Genomic DNA, 20,278 nt, shown 5'->3' with positions numbered 1-20,278 from the left:
GTGTTTTTATTTTCTTGGAAAGATTTAGAAATATTGAATTATATTGAAAAATTATTTCAAATGGTCATTGTATGAAAATATTTCAATAATAACAAAAAAATTATATGTATTTCTATATTTTTGTTATTACTGAAAGTCTGAAACTACACCGCAGTTCTCTCGTAATTATTCAGCATGTTACCATATCTTTTATTATTAGTTTTATTAGATTTGTGTATCATTAGATATTTGTTGGATTAATTCAACATATACATTCTTATCTAGGTTCAAACTTTTGGGACATATAAAATATGCCTGTACACTGTACAGTAGTAACAACTTAAGCTTAATTATTTTCCATTAAATATCTAATATGTCTTGACAATATATATTAAAGAGAATTAAAAGTTACCGTTTAAGGTTCCTAATAAATCCCCTAGTTTCTCTTGTTACTCTGTTGTATCTTTAAGTGATTAAAATAAATGAACCAGTGGTTGATCTCCAAATAAAAAAATAAATTTCAAAATTATCTTATTTATATTTTGGTTTTAAAAGTACATACTTGGCATTTCAATTAATATTTGATAGTGAGTAGTGATGGTAACGATGATGTTGCTTGGAAAGCAATGTTTTATCATCTTTAGATTATAGTTTTTGATTAATTGATCATAAAATAAAATAAAATAGTTTTTTTATTTGTCTAAAGATTGTGGAGGAAAAGAAAAGATTAGAAATTATTTAATCATTTTATTTTTCAAAATTCTACCCATTGACTTCTATGAAGACTACGGGTTTGGCCATGAACTTGGGGGATAAGAAATGGAACTATGTTTCTGTAAGAGTTATCTAAAACCAAGTTGTACGTAGCGTTACAATAGTATTCACATAGTTCATTTCTTCTATTTGTATGCCTCAAAACAATATGAGATACATACAAAATCATCTAAATAAAACCCAAGGAAACCAATTTATTAATTGTTAAAGATAATTTTTCACAAGGGATGAGAAATTATTACAATCACATATTCAGAATTGTTATATATATATATATTTTTATTTATAAATAAAAAGAGATTTAATTATAATTAGGGGCAAGAACCACCAGGACCACCATAAGTAATGGTTTGTTTATCTTTCAAATAATTCAACTTATAACAGTTGGGTTTTGGCGTATTAACAACCATCTCCAACTCACTGATGGTATTGCTCTTCAAATTGGCATCAACATATTTTATGTCTTTAAAATACGATGACTTACTTAAATCATTCCCTTTATCTGGAAACTTCCCGTTGCCCATCGGAGCACCACCAACGGTACCCGCGCCGTAACGGATTGTATCAGCTCCCTGTCCTAGATGTGAGAAGAGTTCCTTAGGCCAATATCCAACTAGAGCACCATTATTCATTAGCAACCAATTCCCCGTAGGTCCATCCTGACATATTTTTTTTTTATATAAACGTTATGAAAACTTATTTATATTCTAATAAAAATATTTATTTGTTTTGATAGGTATATTTGTATGAAATGACTTACCCGAATAACAGATAGATTTGCAGCTACTTGGTGTCCACAATAAATAGAGACGTGGTCAAAAATTTTGCCTGGATACAATTCTGAAGAGTGTTGTATATATCCTTTGCATACTGTATTTGCACACCCCGTTCTCTGAAATCCATCGTTCTATATTCAAAACAAACAAGAGCAGACTATCTATATTTAGTTTCATTGGAAACATATATATATATATATATACAATATTCTTTAATATTTTGACATAATTATTTTCACAGTCTCAATTACCGTCCAATAAGTCGTGAAACGAGTATTGTTATCACCATAAAACTCTGGCTCAATCTAAAAAACAAATGAAAATAAAAGAAAATAAAATAAAATGAGAGGCATAGCCAAAATAGGTTGTACATATTCACGTTTTAAAAATGTAAAATAAATAGTATAAAACTGAATCATGTAAGCTAAATAAACTTTTAAAAAACTGACAACATACCGCCCAACCAACCATAATGCAGTTGAGTCCTTGAGGAGCTCTACTCTCAATCCAAATCTGACTTCTTATTGCTTTGCCACGGAACGTTGGTTTATGTATGCTTATGACTGCGCTCGCTCCATGGTATTTTTTTACTTCCAGCTTTTGTGTCAAGTGTCGCCCACTAAAAACATCCCGACCAAATTTGCATATTACTATTAGTCTATTAGAAAAAGAAAAGAAAAAAACACAACCACCAATTATTAAGTAACAGTTTTTGATATTCGGTAATACATTTACTACACTAGATTGAGCATTGAAATTGTTGACGTTGTTTCGAAGTTTCTGGATTGGGACCATCCCTCTCGGACATATAGTACTTCTCCTTGTTGAATTCATTGTAATCTACCAAAAAAATAAAAATAATAACAACTTAACTACGAATTCACCAAAATAGATGAAAAAAATCAACAAAAAAAAAAAAAAAAAAAAAGAAAAAGAATTACCTGGAGTTTGTGATGTTTCAGTAAAGGATGTTGTAATGAGGGTTGTTTGTAGATATCGACACACTCAAAAAACTGATCATCCTTTGCCTATATACGTGACAAAAACAAACAATGAACTCGAGATTTTAATCAGATTGATTATGAATCGAGATGATAATAGAAATTCGATTGTTTTTGCTACTAATGATTTAGAGTTACGTACATGAGTTGTTGCCGCAAGATACAAGAGGAATAGAGCCAAGATTGTTGAGTATTGGAGATACATGTTGATCACTTTTTTTAAGTCTATCTATTTTGGTCTTAATCCATTCCAAATTGTAAGATCTCCAATGTTATTATATATGGTACCAAATATGTTGGGAGGTGTCTATAAGATTGAGGTCTACTCAAAGAATTAAGTAGTTTAAATTTCTTTCTCTAATACAGCAATGTAAATCCATGAATCATGGAAACAAATAAATGTTAAGACATTGACCAAAAGAATAAAAATAAATAAATGTTCGAATATAAACTGCTTTCAGCTTTATGAGGAAATATTTCAAGATAATATATATTATTCTGAGTTATTTCTTTTTTCATCAGCAATTACCCTTTTAATTTAAGATTTTTTTCCTCTTTTCATCAAACATAATACAAATTTTTGTAAATGGTAAACGCATGAATATAATAATTATATTGATCTAAAGTCTAAAACCAATACTTTTACACCCGGACCGAAAAGTGAACCGAAAATCTTTCAGGTCACTAGGTCAACCGGTCGGACCGGTTGGACCACATATCAATTAGTTTATTAGTTTGTTTACATTTATAAATATAACATCTACTTTTCTATAAATATATGAACAAAACATACATAATAAAATACTAAACTAAAATTAATCTTTTAAATGATTAGATAAAATAATTAAATAAATTTCTATAAATAACAACATTTAATTTTAATTTGGTTTGAGTTTGAAGTGTGATAAAAATAAAATATTTTAATTTGATAATGACCTGTTGGTCCGATCCGCCGGTTCAACCACCAGTTCACGGGTTTTTCCAAAAATTTTGCGGGCTTTTAATTGTCCAGTTTTTAAAGATAACCCGGACCAGAATGTCTACCGGGCCCCAGTTGGACCAGTCCGACTGGTCGGTCTGGTCCAGGTTTAAAAACATTGGTCTAAACTATGATCATCAACTGTAAATTGTTCAGAATGTAGAAAAACAGAAACCGAAGATATAAAAAAACTGTCTGGGTCAATACGTCACAAACTTGAAAAACAAGACTAAGAAGACCTTTGCTTCTTTTAAAAAAGCCTCAGGTTCTCTTCGAGATGGCTATCACATTGAAGTTAAGTGAACCCGGATTCTTCTCAATCATACTCTTTATTACTTTTGCGGCGTCCTGCGAGTGTTTTATCATCCAAGGGCCAAGATATAAACATCAAACATGTGCAAGTGTTACCAGTTTGTTTATAAGAATTACCATTGTACGTTCCAAAGATTTAAGAGTTTTATAGTACCTTCAATAGGGTAGCTGGAGAGGAAGCACCGTGTGAAATTGGTCCTGCCTTTCTTCCATCAAGTTCATAGAGTTCACCTGCATTGTACGGTAAAATGAACGGAAGAGTTCCATAAATTAGTGCCAATTAAGAAGTGAGTTTTTGATTTCACTATTCTCAATTTGGTTGTTGATCTGAGAATCTGTTACCTTCTACACAAGCTAAACAGATGAAATGCGTATCTACGCCGTCTGAAGCCTGAAGATGGAGAAAAGTAAAAACCAATGTAAAATCTAAACGAACGAGTTACAGACTCACATATACATACATACATACATACATTAGCATCAGCGGGAGGTTAGAACTTACAGGTGTATCACCAGCTGTAACAGCAACAGAATGAGCATCTTCTATTTGACTGTCATTCTCAAGATACCTTGCACGCTATCAAAGTTTCCAGAAACAGATTAGACACGAAGCAAACAAAACACTCAGAATTGTTAGTAAGATAGAGAGAAGAAGATAAGAAAGCACCTCCATAGGAGTCATGTTGGCAGTGGATTTGAAGAATTTATCCAGGAACGATCCCTCAGCTAAAAGAAAAAAAAAGCAAGGAGAAAGTTATGGATTCATATCCTCAGATTAAAGAAGAAGAAAAGCACATATAATAAAGTTTGAACACAACTCACAGATTTTGATTTCAGAGGTAATGTTCCCAATAGCATGAAGAAGACCAATGGTTCCACAAGCATTACCCACAGTTTGTTTCATGAAGTAGACTTTATCACTATGCGGCTAATCAATTCATTCATCCAACAAAAGAACCACAGAATGAGAGAAGTAGATTAACAGAAAACAAAGGTTCCTTCTCATGTAAGAACAAACTAACCTTTTCCTTGATCTCCTTGTCTTGCTCGATTCTCTCCTCTTCACTCTACAGAGCAAAGATCACAACGAGGTTTCAAAAATTCAATCAAAAATTATACAGAATCAAAGATGGATTTCAAAAATTGATTACATAATAGAGAGTGAGAGAGAGACCTTTTTGGTGATGGGGTAGAGGAAGAGAACAGCAAGAACAGGCTTTGGAACCATCTCAAGAAGTTCATCGTCTAAGCCAAACACATCATTGCACTCTGCTTCATCTGGGACTAGACCAAGCCCCCATAGAAACTGTACAGACCCCGATACGATACGATTAAGGAATCACTAACAATAACCTAAGATTCTTCCCTGAATTTTCGAAATTCCGCGGTGATCGGAGGAACTAGAAATTGGAGAGTGGAGCAATACCTGATTCATAACATCTGGGTTAGCTTCAAGTGGAAGCCATCTCTTAGTTGAAGAACCCTCGACTGCGGTCGCCATCTTCGTCTCTTTCTCGTCTCTTTCGATCGAAGTTTTTTGCAGAAGAGAAATCAATCTTTCTATTAGAAAACAACACTACAACTGTACAACAGTACTAATCCCTTGAACATTCGAGAATCAAGCCCATATAGTGCTATTAACAGGCCTGGCCCATTTTGATATTTGCAATCCTAAAGACACGAGTTGTGGTGGTACTCGAGACTCATTTGATCTAATTTGTTTCGAGCACTTGTGCAAAAACAATCCGGTGGTGAAATTATGATCACAAAGAGAAAAGCATGACAGGTGATATTATAGGCCTTATTGCGTGAGTAATCGGCAACTGTGTAGTCTGCGTTATCCATGGAAATACAATATATGAATCTAAAAAAGACAGTATGATTCGAATGTGTGTTCTACTGTTTCCATTAATCTACAAATATGGCAATGATTGTCAACCACATTATTCTGAAACAAGAACTGAAGATTCAGAATGTACAAAAGAGAGAATCGGAGTTAATCATCAACTCGGAAACAAGACTAAGGGAGATTTGCTTCTTGAGAAGAGTCTCTCAGGCTTTCTTAGAGATGGCTATCACATTGAAGTTGAGAGAACCCGGATTCTTCTCGATTATCTTCTTTATCACTTTTGCAGCGTCCTGCAAGTATAAATATCACCCAAGATATATATTACATCAAAAGCTATTCAAGTATATACAGGTATTGTCTAATAATACACAACCATTGCATTTCCTGGATTCTTTCCCCATTTTGATAACTCTAAGCTTAAAGAGTGAAGGGTTTTATAGTACTTAGATAACTCTTAAGCTTAAAGAGTGAAGGGTTCACAGTACCTGCAACAACGTAGCTGGAGAGGAAGCTCCATGTGAAACTGGACCTGCCCTATCTCCATCAAGTTCATAGAGCTCACCTGCATTATATGGTAACAAAACAGAGAGTGTCACAATTTAGTGTCAACTTGGAAGTGAGTTTGAATTCATTATTTTCATTTTGGTATTGATATAAAAATTTGTTACCATCTACACAAGCTAAACAGATGAAATGCGTGTCCACATCATCCGGAGCCTGAAGATGGGGAAAGTAAAAAACAACCAATGTAAGATCCAAATGACAAAGTCACAGATACATTAGCATCAATGGGAGTTGGAGAAGTTACCGGTGTATCACCAGCTGTAACAGCTACAGAATGAGCATCTTCTATTTGACTGTCATTCTCAAGATACCGTGCACGCTATCAGAGTTCCCACAGACACATTAGACACGAGAAGCCAACACACTAAGAAAGATCACATATAGAGGAGAAAGACAAGACAGAGAAACACCTCTATAGGAGTCATATTGGCAGTGGATTTGAAGAATCTATCCAAGAACGATCCCTCAGCTAAAAAAAAAGGAAGGAGAAAGTAATAAACCATAAAGAACTCATATCCTTAGATTAAAGAAGAAGCACAAAGAAAGCCTGAATATAACTAACTCACCGAGTTTGATTTCGGAGGTAATATTCCCAATAGCATGAAGAAGACCAATGGTTCCACAAGCATTATCCACGGTTTGTTTCATAAAGTAGACTTTGTCACTATGCACCTATCAATATCATTCATCCACACAACAAACCATTAACGAAACTTCACTACAGAGACAAAGGGTTCCTTTTTTGAAACCAAATTAGATGTTAATCAGATTAAAAAAAAACTCACCTTTTCCCTGATTTCTTTGTCTTGCTGGATTCTTTCTTCTTCACACTACATAGCAAAAAAAAAAAAAAATGGGTTTTATTTTTTTCAATGAAGAAATGATCAGAATTCAGAATCATAGATAATGGATTGTTGCAAAGAAGATACCTTTTTGGTGATGGGGTAAAGAAAGAGAACAGCAAGAACAGGCTTTGGAACCATCTCAAGATGTTCGTCGTCTAACCCAAATACATCATTGCACTCTGCTTCATCTGGAGCAAGACCAAGTCCCCAAAGATACTGTACAAACCAATACGAACAATCACGGAAAAAACCCTACCAAGAAACCATTTTTTTCCGGTGATCGGAGACGAGAATCGACAAATGCTTTTGAGGATTCAAAAGGGAAAATTGGAGAGTAAAGCAACACCTGACTTATAACATCTGGATTAGCTTCAAGTGGAAGCCATTTCTTAGCTGAATAGCCTTCGTCTACGTTCGCCATTTACGGATGTCTCTCGTCACTTTACTGTTTCCCTCTCGATCGAATTTTGCAGAAGAAATCAATCTCTCAGGGCAATTCTTCGCCACCAAGATACGAAGCCCTCAACATCCGAGAACGATGCCCACTAAAGCCCATTTAATAAGCGGTACTTAAACGATATTGGCCCAAATAAAAATTTCGACCTCAATGTTTTGTTACTTTATATATATATCCGTGCTAGAGCACGGCATTTATTTTATAATTTTTATTTAAAGTATTATATATATAATTGTTTTATTTGTTTTAAATTATTTTTTTTGCTCAAACATTATGCCATGAAATCATATGTTGAATATAACTTATGAAAATAACATATATTTTATAAGATCTATTTTAGTAGATCTAGATTTTAACTCGCGGTACACTGCAGTTTAAGTTATTTGATAAAAATATTAATTTTTATTTGTTAATTTTATTTGATTTGTTTAGTTTTAAAATTATATATTATATTTTGATTGTTAATTATATGACTTAACCTACACTATACCGCATATTAATTATTTTGTTACAGTATTAATTAATCGATTTAATTAGATACGTCTCTTAATCTAATATTCATATTGTTAAAAAAATAATGAGATGATATTTTATCAATGTAGCACCAAATTAATGACATTTTAAGTTTCAATTAATATCTACTCAAACATGTCTAGCCATATAACCCTTCGTGTGATATTTTAATTCGTTGTACACCGCAGAAAAAACTTCATAAAAATCTAAATAAATTTTTAAAATTTAAAATGTTTTAATAAAGTTTCTTTTTTTATAGAAATTGAACTACTTATAATATTTGAACTTCTTATAAAGTTTAAATATTATTAATATCTTAAACAGTTATAAAAATTAAATGTTTTAATAATTAAAATATTAATAATCTTTAAAGTTTTTTAAAAGTTCACAAAATAATGAGATGATATTTTACCCGTGTAGCACAAAATTAATGATATTTTAATTTTCTATTAATATCAACTAAAACATGTCATGCCATATAACCCGTCATATGATATTTTAATTCACATATATTATTAAAATTTAAAATGTTTGAATAAATTTTATTATTTTAGAAATTGAAATACTTATAATATTTGAACTTCTTATAAAGTTTAAATATTATTCATATCTTAAACCTTTTATAAAAAGATAATTTTTTTAATAATTGAAATATTAATAATCTTTAATTTTTTAAAAAGTTATACATTTGAATTTTTAAAGTTATTAAAAGTTGAAATTCTTTAAAATAAAGAACCATAATAAAATGCATAAATTTTTTAATTTCAATGCCTAATAAATCAAGGTTTCTGCTCCTTCGTATTCAGAATCATTTTGGTCTCTTTTTTATTAATATGACTTTGAATCTTTGCCTAGTTTTCGTAGGTGATATAGGGCATTTTGTATATTTTCTTTATTCATCAGTTGAGCAATATATGTATGTTTAAAAAAAAAATTACATCATATGCAGAAAAAATCATAAATTTTATTAACTAAATATATTAGATAAAAAATTAAAAAAAAAATATAAAATAAAATAAATGTGAAAGAAGAATCACATATTTTTGTTTTAGTTAGGTTGAGAGATTTCCTTATCTTTTAAATGTTACCTATAATTGATTTATATGTTACTATAATTAATTGAATCCGTACTATCCTTACTTACCAAAATCAGACTAACATGTATATTATGATACACCTATGCCACAAGTTTATAACCAAAAAATTATAAATATATCTATTATATAGTCTACAAAAAAATGTTTTGTACTTCCGTTTTATTATATAGGAGATATATATATTTTAACTCAGAGTAAATCCCAGATCTATTGAGGGGTCTGAGAAGAATATCCTATGGGTAGGATCCTCCCAAGTTTGCAAATAGGCCGTAAGCAATGGGTTCATATCCATGTGGCCAAAGGGATAAAACTGAGCAATGAGAGCAGAGATTTACCGCAAACTGTACACAGAGACGAAACTTGCTTATCGCCTAACTTGCAAAGCAATGAGGCTGGAGGTCTTCTTCTGAGGTTACTCACGTTAGCTAGCTACCTTTAAGATTGATGATCTAGAAAATTTGACTAAGCTTGCTGCTACTGGATGGTATTTTTTATCTTTTTTGAGTTCTGCTACTTGATACTTTGGTAAAATTGATACTTTGATAAAATAGGTGTTTGAGATCTTTATCGCTTTTAAGTTATGCTGCTACTAGTGTTTTGAATGGGATATTTCGTATTTTAAAATTTTCCGTAAGAATCGTGATATTAACTTTGATCTAAATATAAAATAGAGAACCCAAACCTAAAAAAAAATCTAGAAGTTAATTTAACATATTGTAATTATGTAAAAGAGTACAAAAATGAAAATGTTAAAAAAAATTAGATATTTTTGAAAAATGATATCTCAAAAAGGACATTTCTAACAAATTATCTAAAAAAAAATTTAAGACGTGAGATATATTTATGGTACAATTTTGAAAAAAAAAATTATAAATATGATAGAATATAGTTAATTTTGAGTAAATCAAAATTATTTAATAATGTACTATGAAAACTGTAGATATATATATATATATATATATATATAGTATCTAAATATAATATTTCTGGTTTTCAATTAATGCATAATACCTCACTAATCAATCTATTGTATGTACGAATATAGTCCATTTGGAAGCCATCAATCACATTATAACAACTCACAAATTTAATCTTTTCAAAAATATCATTTTCCATAATATAATGTTGACGTCTATTATGTGATTTTTTTTTGAAGTTTAGATATAACACATTAGCTATACACAATTAACCAACAATTTTTTTTCTAGTTGGTTAGAGCAAATAATGATTTTTTTAACATGTATCATCACCTTGTTGATTGGCTAACCTATCTTTCATTTATACTAATTATAATCATAACCATCGGAAGAAGTCAAACTTTAATTATTTTTTTTGTTGAAACAAATAAACTTATTAAAATTTTCTTGTGAGAAAAAAACCTTATTAGAAATAGACTTGATTTGAAAAACCTCTTAAGTTTTAATAAACGCCACAAAAATAAAAAAATAGGTTTATTTTATTGTTAGTTTTTGATATTTTATCATCTTTATATATCATTATTAGCATTTGATTTTGTATAGATAGAATAATTAATTTAATTGTGTAAACAGTATTTTGCATAAATAGATAATATTTAACAACTGATAGCATTTAACAACTAGTACAATGGTATTTGTTGTTATGTTATTCAGTCAAAATTTTGGAACCTAAAAAACACTTTTATATTCTACTTATACTAAGAACATGCTAACATGCTAGAGTTATTATTTATTGGATTAGTTTCAATAATTATAATGTTTTGTATTTACATAATTTAAGATTGTGCTTAACATAAGTTAATAAGATTATCGAATAATTTATTGCACCAAATCAACTTATCATAAATTATGTGGGTGTTATTGGTTTATTGATTTGTAAGTCCATATAGGATTTAAAAATCCTTATTGATTATGAAAATAAAAATACATAGATTTTGAATTACATGTTTTATCTTTGGATTTGAATCCTTCTATTTTTCACTTTCAAATCCATTCAAATACATTTAACTTATTGTGGATTTTTTAAAATCTAAAAACAAATAACTAAACGAATAACACAGAATTTTAACTAATATTTATAAATCATTATACCAATAACACCTGATTTTGATAATTATCTTAAAACCAATAATTGAATAGCACATGTTTTTTTTTTTAGATTTTTAAATCCATTAAACTCAATGAACCAATAATCCCCTGTATATATATATATATATAGAAATTAATTGGAGATTTTTTTGTTTTACCTTTTTAATACCATTTGAGATTTTGAGTTATGGATTACAATTGGTTGAAAAAAAAATAGTTGCTAAACAAAAACAGTACAATTATTGGGCCAGGCCCAATAAATAGTCAAGCAGCGAATATTTTCAAGATTAGGTTTGTTAGTGTGTGTTATATACTTCATATTCATACACATCATCCCTAGGGTTTTGTATTTCTTTCTCTCGCAGCTTATTCTCTCCAACTCTCTTCTTTCCTGTCACACTTTACTTTGTTGGGCGTCTAAACAACGCTGTCCGGATCATATCTTCGATTCTGATTCTGATTTTTTTCTTCATGGATTCGTATATGCAATAAGGTTTTTTTTCAATCTTCAACCACAAAACCCTTCTTAAATAATCTCGGGACAAGTTTCTCTTTCGATTCAATCGGACCGGGAAAAAAAATGGCGACTTTGAACCCTTTTGATCTCTTGGACGATGACTCAGAAGATCCTAGCCAAATCGTTGCGGCTAAGCCATTGAAGGTTGAGAAATCTGCTCCCGTTCAGCCTGCTAAGTCTGGCAAGTTTCCCACCAAGCCTGCTCCTCCTACTCAAGCTGGTAACTTTTTTCTTTCTTGTTATCTTTTACTCAATTTCCTCATCTTTTATATAAGATTAGAGTCTGATAGATCAGTATTTAGTTGGATGTGTTGCTCAGTCTTTGATTTAGTGTGTAAGTCAAACTTGTTGATTGGTGTGGTGATGATATGACAACCTTTGCATTCTCCTGAATCAATAGGTTGGACTGTAAAATTCAGATATGATTCGACTTAGATTGGTCCTTGTAGAGATGTTGATTCTTTTTCTATATAGTTTATATAATCAGATGTTACATTTTCTTTAATTTGAGTAGTGAGGGAGGCCAAGAACGCTCCTGCTGGAGGTCGTGGAGGTGGACGAGGAGGTGGTAACGGTCGAGGCAGAGGTGGTGGATACAACAGGGATTCCAGGAACACTGATGCTCCTGCCAATGAAAACGGCTATGGTGGAGGCTACAACAGGCGCTCAGAAGAAGGAGATGGAGCAAGACGTGGTGGGTCTGTTGGTGGATACCGTGGTGATCGTGGTGCTCGTGGTGCTCGTCGTGGAGGCTTCAACAATGGTGAATCAGGTGACTTTGAACGCCCACGTAGGAACTTTGAGCGTCACAGTGGAACTGGTCACGGGTAAGCAATCTTCTCAATTGCTGGTCTTGTACTGATTGGTTTCGTGTGGTTTGTAATTTTAAACTTACTGTCGAGTAGAAGTGAGTTTAAACGTGATGGTGCTGGCCGTGGCAACTGGGGAACCACTGAAGATGATATTGCTCCGTAAGTATTTTGTTAAAAGTATATTTTTCTTTGTAGATATGTGTTTTCTGTTTTGTTTGTTGTTTGAATAATGAATGTGCTCTTCAAATCTCTAGGGTGACTGACGAATCCACAGCTGCGGTGGAGAAGAATGTGACTGTTGAGAAGCAAAGTGGTGAAGGTGAAGCAACTATTGCGAACAAAGAGACACCTGCTGAAGAGCAACCAGAGAAGGAGCCTGAGAACAAGGTACAGTATCATCTTTTGAAGTCATATATGTGTATATTAACTAACACCTTGAGAAGAATATTTTGCATTTATAGGAGATGACTTTGGAAGAGTATGAGAAGGTTTTGGAGGAGAAGAAGAAAGCTCTGCAAGCGACCAAGGTTGAGGAGAGGAAGGTTGACACAAAAGCTTTTGAGGCCATGCAACAGCTCTCAAGCAAAAAGAGCAACAACGATGAAGTCTTCATCAAGCTGGTAAATATTTGGACGACCCCTTTTCCACTCTATAGTATATTATTCTAGTCTACTTGAGTCTGTGCTTATCGAACCTTGAAATTCTATTTTCAGGGAACAGAGAAGGACAAGCGTGTTACTGAGAGAGAAGAGAAGACCAAGAAGGTTTCTAGTTTACCAATGTTTTTCTCATTTAATTTAGTTACTAGTAAAAAGAGAAGCATTATGCATTTCATTCGAATTCTGTCTCATTGCTTTTACTTTTTTTTGGTGTTGTAGTCTTTGAGCATAAATGAGTTTCTGAAACCTGCAAATGGAGAAAGGTACTACCCAAGAGGTGGTTACCGTGGTGGAAGGGGAGGACGTGGGCAACGAGATGGAAACCAGAAGAACGGAGAAGCTGCTGGCCCAGGCAATGAGGGAGGACGTGGACAAAGAGGAGGAGGAAACCAGAATTACAGAGCCCCAGCCAATGAGGGAGGACGTGGACAAAGAGGAGGAAACCCGAGATACAGGGAACCTGCTGCACCGGCCATTGAGGACACTGCACAGTTCCCTACTTTGGGTAAGTAAGACTGTCGGGTTTGGTTCCGCTTCCGTCTGGTCTCTTTTGTCGCTGTAATCTCTCACTCGGTTTGGATTTTGTTCTTCTGATTTCATTGTTATTGATATACTTTTCCCATGAGAGAGCTGAAGGATTTTTGTGTTCCGAACCCACCTTTTTTCAAATTAAACAAGTTAGCTAAACCAGTTTCCAATTTTGCTGTAATTTTTCAGGTTTTTAATTTATTTCAATTAGTTTCTTTTTTTGTTCTACAACTCCTTGATAAGCATGAAGAAACTTTACTAAAGGAGTTTATTGTTCCAAGTACCATTACAAAGAATTTCAAAGCTTTTAGACATACGTGAAGAAATGAAAAACCAAATACAAAAAGATTTAAGAAAGCAACGATATCCAGATGTCTTACATGCAAACGAATGATAATATATGTTAAGTGTGTTACCAAATCGAATCAAGAGGAGCAGCAGCCTGATTGCTGGTTCACAGGTTGTCCTCGGATCTGGACTGTTGGTGGCTTGGATCCTCCTGCAGGTTGGCTTGCCATTCTGCAAGACACAAAACCGGGTTAAAGGCTGATTAACAACTGTAACCAGTGCATGAGCTTGAGCTTGGCAATGAGTTTACCTTGTCTTGATGGCAGCAGTCATGGCCATGAAAGCTTCTTCGACATTGGTAGCATTCTTGGCACTTGTTTCCAAGAATGGGATTCCAAGTTCATCTGCGAAAGCCTGTGTTGGCAGAACAAACAATTAAGTAAAATCCTCTAAGACAAGACTGTAAAAACACCTTAATGTAGCATAGTATGATAATATTACCTTGGCTGTCTCAGTGGATACAACTTTCTGTGATGTGAGATCACACTTGTTCCCAACCAGTAGCTTATTAACATTCTCACTAGCGTAGCGGTCGATTTCATTTAGCCATTGCTTGACGTTGTTGAAGCTTTCTTGATCTGTTACATCATAAGTCACCTGACAAGAAATGAAAACACAAACGGTTCAGTCTCATTGATGGATGTCAGATATCATGGAGACAACACAAGTATGATAATGAACATACAATTATTCCATGAGCTCCTCTGTAGTAACTGCTGGTGATCGTTCTGAAACGTTCTTGCCCTGCCGTATCCCACTGCATAAATGATAATCGTAATAAGTGGAGTATGGATCATATGCGCATACAAAAATTACAAGTGGTTGTGACACTGACACTACTCGAGTTAGACAACTTACAATCTGGAGTTTGATGGTCTTTCCATCTTGTTCAACTGTGCGGATTTTCTGCAATAACGTCATTACAAAATTAAAAACCTTCATGATTCATCATGCATGACCAATAATAGATAAGTGTAAGAGACTTACAAAGTCAACACCAATGGTACTGATGTAGCTATCCAGGTAGGAATCATCCTGCACATAACCAAAAAAAAATTGTGACAACCACTTCAGAAGACCAACAATGGCACTTAATACTTCACAGAGAAAACCAATTTTTGTATCATCTAAAAGGCACAAACTGAACTAGAGCTTAATGTGAAGCATGAACTAATAATGTCCAGCATCTGATTCTCAGAAGCACAAAAAGAGAGTGTAAGAGAGATGAAATGACTTACAGCAAACCTTAGAAGCAAGCATGACTTTCCAACACCAGAATCACCAATAAGCAAAAGCTTGAACAGATAGTCACTGCAGATCAAAATGAGTAGAAAGAAGCATAAGACACACATCAATAATAACTAATAAGCATTTCTGATAATTTTCTCCAGCTATAATATTTCGATACACACATCTTGTAAAACATTGAGAACGAAGCTCATAGAATCACAGTAATCACGAAATTCAAAACGAAATCTCATGCTCTTTAATCCAAATCGAGTATGAAAATTTCAAACTACGAGAAATCGTCTGTGAATTCAAAAATAAAGATGAACAACAGATCTCAACCAATTTTATTCATAGATCTAATCAAAAGCCCGACCCAACGAAACGAGACTCCAAATCGAAATCGATCAAATCAGAATAACAACGCTCATCATCATCATCAATGAAAAATATTGCTCAAAAACAATGATCCGAACCAAAATCGAAAGAGAAAGTAAATTACATCGCACGCAATAGCTTTCAAAGACGCTAATTCGATCTGAACGATAAGAGAAGAAGAAGAAGGTTCTTACTATTCAGGATTCATGGTTGATCTCCTAGCTGGATCGATCTACCGGGAAAAAAGAAAGCAGGACGAGAGATTCCACCGATTAACACAGAGAAAAGGGGCAGTGAATGAGATCTTCGTCGGTGAGGAGAGAGACGTAGAGCGATCGGTTTATGCAGACGACGTGGTTAAGAAATGAGAAAGGGCCACACACATCACAACATGTTTAAATGCGTCTTTTTGTTGAAATGCTGACGTGTCTTCGCCAACCCAGCAGATGCGTGGTGGAGAAAGTTTCAATTTTTTCTTTTACTTCTCCTTACTTTTTCTGATCCCCAGACGATACAACAAAACAAAAAAAAACTAAATTATTAAAGACACTATAATAATAACAATAATAATTCGAATATAATTTGCTTTTGTTTTCCATCTGGATTTTGGTTCGAATTATTCGGTTTTCCGAATTTCGGCGGTTAATATATTAGACATTTTCTTGTTCTTTAAATCAATAAAAATATTACAATATGATTCGACAAATTTTAGCATGGCAAATTTTAATTTCTTTCGTATTTTACAATGTATGGGCCTAGCTTATTCACTAAGGCCCATTATTCATTTTTCTCATCGACCAGGGGAAAAAAGTTGGCTTTGACCTTGAGAAAACGCCTAATCTAACATCATCTTCTCTCTCATTTCTGAGTCTCTCTCTTTATCCAAAATCAACAGTTCAGTAAATATGGCGATTGAAAACAGGCGGGAAATCAAATCAATGGAAGATTCTTAGCTTTACTCTGAAACTCCCATTATCGTGTATCTTCAGCTTACCGAGAGACTGAAAGAGATGGAAGAAAGCGGCGGAAGGATCAGCAGCAATGGTGTGGTGATGAAGAAGGAAAGATTAGGGTTTTCGAATGGGGGAATTAAATTTGAGAATCCTTTTGCTTTCAAAGCTCTTCAAATCTTCACGGGATTTGGCGTTGGTTGTGGAGTTGGCATCGGCAGTGGAGCACCTTTGAATCTCGGTATGTTATTATATATACTCTTTTTTTCCTTTTTTGCTGCGTTTCTGAGGTGTGAGGAGACCTTTGAATGGTCAAGATGACACCTGATTATGGATGTTTAATTTGATTCTTAGTGTATTAAGCTATATCATTCATTGTCTAAAACCGTGTGTGTAATTGGTTTGGCTGGCTCACACATCATTATGATTGTGAGAGTACTAATCCGGTATTGATGACTTGTTGTTGTTATGATTTACATATCAGGTAGTATTCCAATGGTGGGGGAAGTTATGCGTTCAGCTAGAGGAGCAACCGATGTATTTTCAGGGGCCACGCACCACGTGAATAACGCTGTACAGTATAGACAAACTTGTCCTTTCTCGATTTACTCGTGCTCATTTTTGATCCTCCTGCATTATGCTCTTCTGGAACTGGTTATGTACATGCGCTATCTTTTAGTTGAGGAAGCTGGGAGCTAGGAACATTAAAGCAGGTATTGGCTGTGGAGTTGGCTTTGGTCATGGTTTTGGAGTTGGTATGTTTCCACTATTAAGTAGAACTTTTCTTTCTTCATTTTGTTCCAAAAGCTCTTCCATTTTGAGACATGAGCCTCTAGATTCTAGTTTTTATTTTTGTTTTCTGAACGGTTGACCCTTTTTGAGTTATTTGGATTTGTTAGTTATGTAAGCATCCCCTGAAATGTTTGTTTGAACAGTTGGTCTCTGCTTGTCATTAACTTTTATCAATCATTGACAGGCATCGCAGTGAAACCAAGTGCAATACACAAACTGCAAGCTTCTATTATGGTAAAGTACCAGTTTTTTCAGAAAGTGTCCTTAATAGCCAGTTTGTTTATTCACATGAAACCATGAGTATGAATCCCTAGGAAACTGCATCCAACGTAATGACTAAACTTGGAAGAACGAGTGAAACCACCTCAAGTCAAACTGAAGACGAAGACCAGGTGTCTCGATCTGTAACCGGTCACAAGAAACATGTGGACACAGATACATCTTCCAAGAAAAAGGCTTCCTCTACTGATTCAAGAACGTTTGGTACTCGAACTGAGAAAGTGATTAACAGTTTTCTCGACAACCCGATTCTGAAACAACAGGACACAACTGCTGAAGAACGACAGGTAACGATTCTATCACAGAAAGTTTCCGCCTCTCTGCTTTGATCTCCGAAAGCCGTCTGTTGAACTATCTTTTGTTTCATGACATTGATAGGTCACACAACTAGAATCAGAGAGCTTAATGCTTCAAATGGTATCGTCTCATTCTTGACTTCAAGTTTCTTTCTGTTACACTTTATCGGATTACATTAGTCCATGGTTATGTATGAAATTGATTGTGTAGGTGCTGAAACATCAGAAACTCATTGATGAAGTAATGGAAGAGAACGAAAAGCTTCGAAGGATAATCATAGAAGATCTCAAAGTTTCACCCGAAAAACTCAAATTAGTTTCTCCTTACAATGACGAAACACCACCATGCAAAGATTGCTTTGAGTGTCGTAGAAAACAGAGAAGAAATAGAAGAAGAAAGCTGTAAGCCAATTCCTTCATTTGTTATGAGAAAAAAAATTTCACAATATCTGACAAAAACACAGAATACAAAGAACCTCTGCAAACTCACAGTTATATAACAGAACAAAACTCTTGCGCAAACAATGGATTCAGTTCATACTGACTCTCCTCCTGCTCTGTTCTACATCATCTTCTCTCGTTTAACAGTGGTTCAGACGCAGGAACTGCAAAACAAACAAATATAAATTTGTGGATCAATGTTTCTGCAATTGGGTTCACGCTGATTAGGAACACAAAACTCAAAAAGGAGATTTGGTTATTACCTTCATCAACATATCCAAGTTTCTCCCTAATTTCAGCAATAACCAGACGGGTCAAAAGCAAACCAGCACAAAGAGCACCAACGACCAACATATAGAACACAGCTTGCCAACCCAAAGTCGAAAGAAACCCTGTCAAAAGTGGACCTAAAGCCGCACCAGCAGATCCAGTCCCATCAATAATCGCAGTCACAGTCGCAAGCGCCCTTGAATCACCTTGTAAAGACTTGTGCGTTCCAAGATCCGCTGAGACTGCGGTTGTGATGAGTGCATAAGGACCATTGACAAACAAACCAGCAACCATCATGAGGAGGATGTTGACTGTCGGAGAGACACCTCCGTAGGAATGGTACACAAGCATTGCTGGAATCGCAGCGTACATGAATGCTGCTGCAGTTGTAGCTCTTGCTCTAAATTTGTCTGAAATGTAACCACAAAGAATCCCTCCTGCGATGCCTCCAACATCAAATAATGTGGAGAGATTTCCTGCTGTTTTTACAGACACGTACTCCCCACCAATAGCTGCAAAACAAGAGCAAGTAACTAAGATACATTGTCTAAAAACTCACTTGTTCTCTGCAGAAATATGATAATCGAAACTTACGTGTTTGGCTTAGATAAAACGGTAACCAGTACAAGAACGTGTACGCAACCAACTTTGAGAAGAAGAGACACAATGCAAACGGTATAACACCAGGAATCATACAAGCTTGCAAAAGCCCAACACTTCTTTTATTCTCATACCCTGACCCTGATGATCCTCCCCCTTCACCTTCAACATCTGCCTCTAAACCTTCATCTACTTCTTCTTCTTCTTCTTCAACGCTTCGCTTCCTCTTAATGAACTTACCGGAATTAGAATTGATATCCGGAAACCCAACATCCTCAGGATAGGCAGCCAAGAACAAGTAAACAAGAACTCCTCCTAAAGACATAACAAAACCAGGAGCTATAAAAGACCATCCCCAACCATACTGAAGAACACCAGCAGCAATCAAAGAACCACAAATGTTCCCAACAGAGGTATGAGCATTCCAAATCCCCATTATAAGCCCTCTCTTCCTATTCCCAAACCAATTCCCAACCACAGCCACAACCGAAGGCCATCCAGTAGCCTGAAACAACCCAGCCGCCATTTGCATAACCAAAAAAAACCAAAACGCATGAATGTTCCAGAAATAACCCATACCAAACAAGCCAACAAAAAACCCACTCCCAATCATTCCCCAAGTCAGAAACAATCTGAGATCCAAACTATCACCCAAATGTCCAGCAACATACATTCCAATAGAGTAACAAGCAAGAAACGCCACATCAATCTCTCCCAACCTAGACGTCCCATCCTTCCCATTAAACGGCTCCCACCCTTTACCAGACTTGCGATGCAACAGAACCTCATCTACATCAATCTCTCTCTTCACAAAGACTTTACCCACAGGCCATGGAAACAGCTTGTCGTGTTCTTGAGGTGGCCTAGTTTTGGAGTCGGGGTGTAAAACGCTTTTCACTATGCTGCTTGGTTTACGAGAAGCGTGGTAACAAGCATACGCGATGAAGGTAATCAACAGAATCGCGTAAC

At 34.5% G+C, this 20,278-nt stretch overlaps 6 protein-coding genes and 1 pseudogene across 7 annotated transcripts; 2 read left to right on the top strand and 5 right to left on the bottom strand.

Moving 5' to 3' along the window:
- Nucleotides 1,065–2,735, bottom strand: LOC104723341 (annotated as a pseudogene).
- LOC104723340 (ubiquitin carboxyl-terminal hydrolase 3) lies at nt 3,628–5,390 on the bottom strand. Its single transcript, XM_010441690.2, has 9 exons — nt 5,248–5,390; nt 4,996–5,127; nt 4,844–4,888; nt 4,644–4,749; nt 4,489–4,547; nt 4,324–4,398; nt 4,164–4,212; nt 3,976–4,052; nt 3,628–3,857 (listed from the first exon to the last, which is right to left on the bottom strand). Exons 1-9 carry the CDS (start codon nt 5,320–5,322, stop codon nt 3,771–3,773), a joined length of 705 nt encoding a protein of 234 aa, XP_010439992.1. The 5' UTR covers nt 5,323–5,390; the 3' UTR covers nt 3,628–3,770.
- Nucleotides 5,635–7,605, bottom strand: LOC104723339 (ubiquitin carboxyl-terminal hydrolase 3-like). Its single transcript, XM_010441689.2, has 9 exons — nt 7,426–7,605; nt 7,164–7,295; nt 7,020–7,064; nt 6,801–6,906; nt 6,645–6,703; nt 6,479–6,553; nt 6,339–6,387; nt 6,156–6,232; nt 5,635–5,960 (listed from the first exon to the last, which is right to left on the bottom strand). Exons 1-9 carry the CDS (start codon nt 7,498–7,500, stop codon nt 5,874–5,876), a joined length of 705 nt encoding a protein of 234 aa, XP_010439991.1. The 5' UTR covers nt 7,501–7,605; the 3' UTR covers nt 5,635–5,873.
- On the top strand, nt 11,538–13,898 carry LOC104723338 (H/ACA ribonucleoprotein complex subunit 1). Its single transcript, XM_010441688.2, has 7 exons — nt 11,538–11,949; nt 12,244–12,556; nt 12,635–12,700; nt 12,796–12,928; nt 13,003–13,161; nt 13,255–13,305; nt 13,420–13,898. The coding sequence occupies exons 1-7, from the start codon at nt 11,793–11,795 to the stop codon at nt 13,711–13,713; spliced, it is 1,173 nt and encodes a 390-aa protein (XP_010439990.1). The 5' UTR covers nt 11,538–11,792; the 3' UTR covers nt 13,714–13,898.
- LOC104723337 (ras-related protein RABD2c) lies at nt 13,970–16,058 on the bottom strand. Its single transcript, XM_010441687.1, has 8 exons — nt 15,876–16,058; nt 15,315–15,387; nt 15,064–15,111; nt 14,935–14,982; nt 14,762–14,833; nt 14,518–14,673; nt 14,327–14,430; nt 13,970–14,247 (listed from the first exon to the last, which is right to left on the bottom strand). The coding sequence occupies exons 1-8, from the start codon at nt 15,887–15,889 to the stop codon at nt 14,154–14,156; spliced, it is 609 nt and encodes a 202-aa protein (XP_010439989.1). The 5' UTR covers nt 15,890–16,058; the 3' UTR covers nt 13,970–14,153.
- Nucleotides 16,482–18,513, top strand: LOC104723336. Of its 2 annotated transcripts, none has more exons than XM_010441686.2 (7): nt 16,482–16,872; nt 17,116–17,204; nt 17,311–17,344; nt 17,608–17,657; nt 17,738–17,989; nt 18,081–18,119; nt 18,210–18,513. In XM_010441686.2, the coding sequence occupies exons 1-7, from the start codon at nt 16,692–16,694 to the stop codon at nt 18,402–18,404; spliced, it is 840 nt and encodes a 279-aa protein (XP_010439988.1). In that variant the 5' UTR covers nt 16,482–16,691; the 3' UTR covers nt 18,405–18,513. The 2 variants fall into 2 exon arrangements, with proteins under 2 accessions (XP_010439988.1, XP_010439987.1); XM_010441685.2 differs by having other exon boundaries at nt 16,485–16,872; nt 17,311–17,386.
- LOC104727958 (putative glycerol-3-phosphate transporter 4) lies at nt 18,395–20,276 on the bottom strand (the record flags this gene model as incomplete). Its single annotated transcript, XM_010447010.2, has 3 exons — nt 18,395–18,603; nt 18,703–19,221; nt 19,304–20,276. Coding segments are annotated over 3 exons (1,530 nt in total), but the record flags the coding sequence as incomplete, so codon positions are not given.

This window comes from Camelina sativa, chromosome 11 (genome assembly GCF_000633955.1).
Source record: "Camelina sativa cultivar DH55 chromosome 11, Cs, whole genome shotgun sequence".
Lineage (NCBI taxonomy): Eukaryota > Viridiplantae > Streptophyta > Magnoliopsida > Brassicales > Brassicaceae > Camelina > Camelina sativa.
This window is presented reverse-complemented; position numbering and strand designations above follow the sequence as displayed.

Coding starts and splice junctions, on each gene's coding strand:
- LOC104723340 (XM_010441690.2), bottom strand. CDS start 5,322: ATGGCGACCGCAGTCGAGGGTTCTTCAACTAAGAGATGGCTTCCACTT. Junction 4,889..4,995: donor TCTACCCCATCACCAAAAAG/GTCTCTCTCTCA, acceptor TTTGCTCTGTAG/AGTGAAGAGGAGAGAATCGA. Junction 4,399..4,488: donor CCAACATGACTCCTATGGAG/GTGCTTTCTTAT, acceptor AAACTTTGATAG/CGTGCAAGGTATCTTGAGAA.
- LOC104723339 (XM_010441689.2), bottom strand. CDS start 7,500: ATGGCGAACGTAGACGAAGGCTATTCAGCTAAGAAATGGCTTCCACTT. Junction 7,296..7,425: donor ATCCAGATGTTATAAGTCAG/GTGTTGCTTTAC, acceptor TGGTTTGTACAG/TATCTTTGGGGACTTGGTCT. Junction 5,961..6,155: donor CTCCAGCTACGTTGTTGCAG/GTACTGTGAACC, acceptor TTATACTTGCAG/GACGCTGCAAAAGTGATAAA.
- LOC104723338 (XM_010441688.2), top strand. CDS start 11,793: ATGGCGACTTTGAACCCTTTTGATCTCTTGGACGATGACTCAGAAGAT. Junction 11,950..12,243: donor TGCTCCTCCTACTCAAGCTG/GTAACTTTTTTC, acceptor TAATTTGAGTAG/TGAGGGAGGCCAAGAACGCT. Junction 13,162..13,254: donor ATGAAGTCTTCATCAAGCTG/GTAAATATTTGG, acceptor TTCTATTTTCAG/GGAACAGAGAAGGACAAGCG.
- LOC104723337 (XM_010441687.1), bottom strand. Junction 15,112..15,314: donor GCTTGCTTCTAAGGTTTGCT/GTAAGTCATTTC, acceptor GGTTATGTGCAG/GATGATTCCTACCTGGATAG. Junction 14,431..14,517: donor TATCCACTGAGACAGCCAAG/GTAATATTATCA, acceptor CTGCCAACACAG/GCTTTCGCAGATGAACTTGG.
- LOC104723336 (XM_010441685.2), top strand. CDS start 16,692: ATGGAAGAAAGCGGCGGAAGGATCAGCAGCAATGGTGTGGTGATGAAG. Junction 17,205..17,310: donor CGCACCACGTGAATAACGCT/GTACAGTATAGA, acceptor GCTATCTTTTAG/TTGAGGAAGCTGGGAGCTAG. Junction 17,990..18,080: donor CAACTGCTGAAGAACGACAG/GTAACGATTCTA, acceptor TGACATTGATAG/GTCACACAACTAGAATCAGA.